This window comes from Boleophthalmus pectinirostris, unplaced genomic scaffold (assembly GCF_026225935.1).
Source record: "Boleophthalmus pectinirostris isolate CB_2022bp ecotype Guang Dong unplaced genomic scaffold, ASM2622593v1 HiC_scaffold_6, whole genome shotgun sequence".
NCBI lineage: Eukaryota > Metazoa > Chordata > Actinopteri > Gobiiformes > Gobiidae > Boleophthalmus > Boleophthalmus pectinirostris.
In genome coordinates this window covers 6,528,292-6,532,436 of record NW_026571447.1, presented here as the reverse complement: position 1 = coordinate 6,532,436, position 4,145 = coordinate 6,528,292, and the positions used below count along the sequence as shown (strand labels likewise).

Here is a 4,145-nt window from a genome sequence, read left to right as displayed (position 1 = left end):
GTTGTGATTCTCTGTCATCAGTTCTGAGTTCATCACCCTCACATCTCCGAATCTTGGACATCAGTAATAATGATCTGTATGACAGAGGAGTGGAGCTGCTGTGTGAGGGACTGAAAAGTGAGCAGTGCAGACTGGACACACTCAGGTAAGTCTGGATCATGTTGGACTGTACATGTTCAGCTGGTGGGTGATTTTTGTGTTGTTTTAGGCTGTCAGGATGTCTGGTCTCAGAGAAAGGCGGGGCTGCTCTGGTCTCTGCTCTGAGCTCCCCCTTCTCTCATTTAAAAGAACTTGACCTGAGCTACAACCATCCACAAAGTGCTACTATAGAGATATTGACTGCTCTGCAAAAGGACCTTGCCAACTCCCTGACGACTCTCATGTGAGGACTTATTCATCCATGTAGTTTTTGGTATTAATGGACTGGTTTACATTTTAAAACCATGTCTGTTCATTCAGTATTGGACAATAGAAAGATGTTGTATATGGAAGTACCAAAAGAAGGTCTCAAACAGTATTGAGTACAAGGCTCGATTGGGCTCATTTGATTGGGTTAGTGTGAGGGCACCTTCATTTTTACAGATAGCACAACACAAAAAATCATGATCATGAACTCTTATGATCAATGTGCTGCAGAAACATATTATATATATTAGACTATACGCTCTGGGAAAGATTCACGTCCACTGGGCCATACGTGATATTTAAAGTACATACACACAGAGAAATTGTAAGCCTGGATGAAATAAAACATATGTGAAAAGACTAACGAGGCCACAAAGATAGATTAGCCTATTAAACATCTATCATTGCACATGTTACAGCTCAGAATTTCATTTTTTAAATTTTTTTTTATCTATTATTTTGCATCTCAGTTAGTGCAGTGTCATTTCTTTAAAGGGATAGTTCGGATTTTTTGACATAAATCTGTATGGCATCCCCGTCATCAGTGTTGTGCATTCACACCGACTTACCCCCGAAAGCGTCCGGTGAGCCGAGATACTGGCCGGGTTTTGGTGCTGAGGAAAGTAGTTCGGCAAGTTGTGTGGGGACTGTATACTAAAGCGTTTTTCTTCTCAAAGCAATATGTGTTCAAAAGAGTGATACATTTGCATCACAAAACCATCGTCGCCAAAAAAGTCAGATCTCATAATCGCTTGGCGCTATTTTCTCTCCGTACGTACCACTGCGCGCGGCCGCCAGGTGACAGCCGCGCACGAATCCATCACTTTCTTCAGTTGTTCGGCAGTGTTTACATGCGCAGACCGCCGCCACGCGAGAGAGCTAACGAGAGAGCTAGAGCCATAAGTATATGAGCTTGTATAAGATACATATGAATATATCTAAAAAATGGTGCGAACTCTTGATTATCCAGGCTGTAACAACAAAAATCTGGCTGAATCTCCACACACATTTCACTGTTTTCCTGTCACGGACTTTGCGCTGAGGAAACTTTGGCTTCTTGCCTTTGGCTTCAATGTGGAAACTAAACCAGGTAAGAACGAAGAAGTGCCGCTGTGTTTACAAGAGAACAGACTCAAGAATCAGCTGTAACTCTGTGTGCAGTAAATCACTTCTACAAAACGTAACTTTATAAGTCGACTGTTATTACTATTGTAAATGTCGTGTACACTATTGGTAGCAGCTACGTGGACGTGTGGTTGATTCTATGTTTCTATTAGTCATCCATACTTCAGTCACAGTGTCGGCTCTATGTTCACTGTATACGAGTTTATAAATGACGTGATGGTGATTGTCGCTCACTCGGTCTCTCACGGCTCCAGCTTCAACTTGTACCACTTCTCTGTCTTTTTTTCTCTCTCTCTGCTCGTTCTAACTCCATCTGGTGAAATTCGGCATCAGTATATTTGGGTTCACCAAAGATCTCACCTTGGGTTTGTGGTAAAGGCAAAGTCTTTATTGTCGGTGTCGTAATCAGACATGTTGTCGCTAACATTCCGAGCAGTAAACAAAGTGAACCAGGCTCATATACTTATGGCTCTAGCTCTCTCGTTAGCTCTCTCGGGTGGCGGCGGTCTGCGCCTGTAAACACTGCCGAACACTGAAGAAAGTGATGGATCCGTGCGCGGCTGTCACCTGGCGGCCGCGCGCAGTGGTACGTACGGAGAGAAAATAGCGCCAAGCGATTATGAGATCTGACTTTTTTGGCGACGATGGTTTTGTGATGCAAATGTATCACTCTTTTGAACACATATTGCTTTGAGAAGAAAAACGCTTTAGTAAACAGTCCCCACACAACTTGCCGAACTACTTTCCTCAGCACCAAAACCGGCCAGTATCTCGGCTCACCGGACGCTTTCGGGGGTAAGTCGGTGTGAATGCACAACACTGATGACGGGGATGCCATACAGATTTATGTCAAAAAACCTGAACTATCCCTTTAAAGTGAGGCTACATGATTGATATAGATCCAATAAGGCCCGTGTGTAGACTTAGAGCATGTTGGACGCTGTTCCGGTTCACACTGGTCGCTCTGTGCTTCCATCACTCTAAATTCCCACTCATTGTTCATACCTGTTCACATATCAGTGCTCGTACTCGCCGCTCAATACGCCCGAAAAGCTGAAAACATTTTGCGCCACAGTGCTTTAGTTGCGTGTCAGTGTGCCTAAGGTTAACATGGTAATCGCTTGAACAATTCGCGACTGCCATGTCTAGTCATAATGTGCCCATGAGTTTGTGACAGCTAGGAGCAAGTTAGTGTCCAGTTTTAATACAGTGTGCAGAATGCATCTTCAACCCCAATAGAAATTTTGATAAAACCCTAACCCAAAAATATATACACTCCTTTTGAAGCAGGAGGATTATTTCCACTACTATAGAAGTGGTGTGACAGCTTCTGTTTAAGCGCAAGGTAACTGGTGCACTGTCTTTCAGGCTGGATCCTGTTGGAAAAAAATGGCTGACTCCTGGGCTAAAAAAGTGTAAGTCAAATATCAAATAATGCCAGTAGTTAATTCAGTGTACCCATATGCAGGAATAGTACGTTTAAAGAATGTGATTTTTTTTTGTAGATTTTTGTATACCCACGTTGGATCCAAATTCTGCAAACAAAAGCCTTTCCCTGTCAGAGGACAAATGTACAGTGACTGTGAAAGATACTGACCTGCCATACTCTGATCACCCGGACAGGTTTGACTCCTGTTTACAAGTCCTCTGCTCCACTGGTCTAAAAGGACGCTGGTACTGGGAGGTGGTCTGGGAGGAGAGAATGCACAGTTGGGAAATAGATGTAGCGGTTAGTTACAGAGGGATTGGGAGGAAAGGTGGGAGTGGGGTGAGTGGCTTTGGACGCAATGACAAGTCCTGGTGTTTGAAAATTTCCAGAAGCGGCTTCATTGTTATTCATGAAGACAGACAAACACGACTATCGCCCACTTCCTATGATACAGATCGAGTGGCCGTGTACTTAGACCACGCAGCTGGATTTTTGACCTTCTACAAGATGAAGCACAAACAGCTGGTCCATTTACACACCTTCACCTCCACCTTCACCGAGCCTCTGTACGCTGGCTTTGGATTTGGCTCATGGTCTTCTGGTGTTACAGTGTCTTTTGGACTCTGATGTTTTAAATAAAGACCAGTTTTTTTGTTTTTTTAAAATATGTGCTCACCTTTAATAGACTTCAAGCCAACGTTATGTAATTTTATGAGTTAAGTTTTCAGTATCGGTATGGTTAGTCTTCAAGCTTAAAGGTTGTATGGAGGATTTTTTTTTTTTTTTTTTTGTTTCAAGTTGTCAATGATAGCATTATAGAGGTGCAGTAGCCTTGTAATTATGATGACCAAAAAAAAGAGAATAAAAATTTATCAACTCTGGACGTGGTGGGGCTAAACATTTGCCAATAGATAACGACACTGCCTCGTTATCTGTTAGCTGACAGGCTGTCAATCAATCTCCCTACGTTTCTAGCGTAACTGACTTGCCTGCGCGCCGCCGGTACGTGGTTTACGTACGACTGTCACGCAGTCCACAGACGCAAGACGCACAGACGCTGTTTACTCCACCAACGCAACAGTTTTTTTGACCTGTATTTTCCTTGCAGTTCGCACAAAGTTTGTTGCAATGGCGACAAGAATCCAGGAGCAGTTAGCCGCAAAAGAAAGTCCGTTTTTGAGGTTGC

The 4,145-nt window shown here is 43.3% G+C and overlaps 1 protein-coding gene across 1 annotated transcript; it reads left to right on the top strand.

The window, feature by feature from the left end:
• The first annotated feature begins 225 nt into the window (after positions 1-225).
• On the top strand, positions 226-3,656 carry LOC129411765 (stonustoxin subunit beta-like). The gene is made up of 3 exons (XM_055163589.1): positions 226-382; positions 2,899-2,945; positions 3,036-3,656. Coding segments are annotated over exons 1-3 (600 nt in total). The 5' UTR covers positions 226-380; the 3' UTR covers positions 3,587-3,656.
• Positions 3,657-4,145: the final 489 nt, after the last annotated feature.

Coding starts and splice junctions, on each gene's coding strand:
- LOC129411765 (XM_055163589.1), top strand. Junction 2,946..3,035: donor GACTCCTGGGCTAAAAAAGT/GTAAGTCAAATA, acceptor TTTTTTTTGTAG/ATTTTTGTATACCCACGTTG.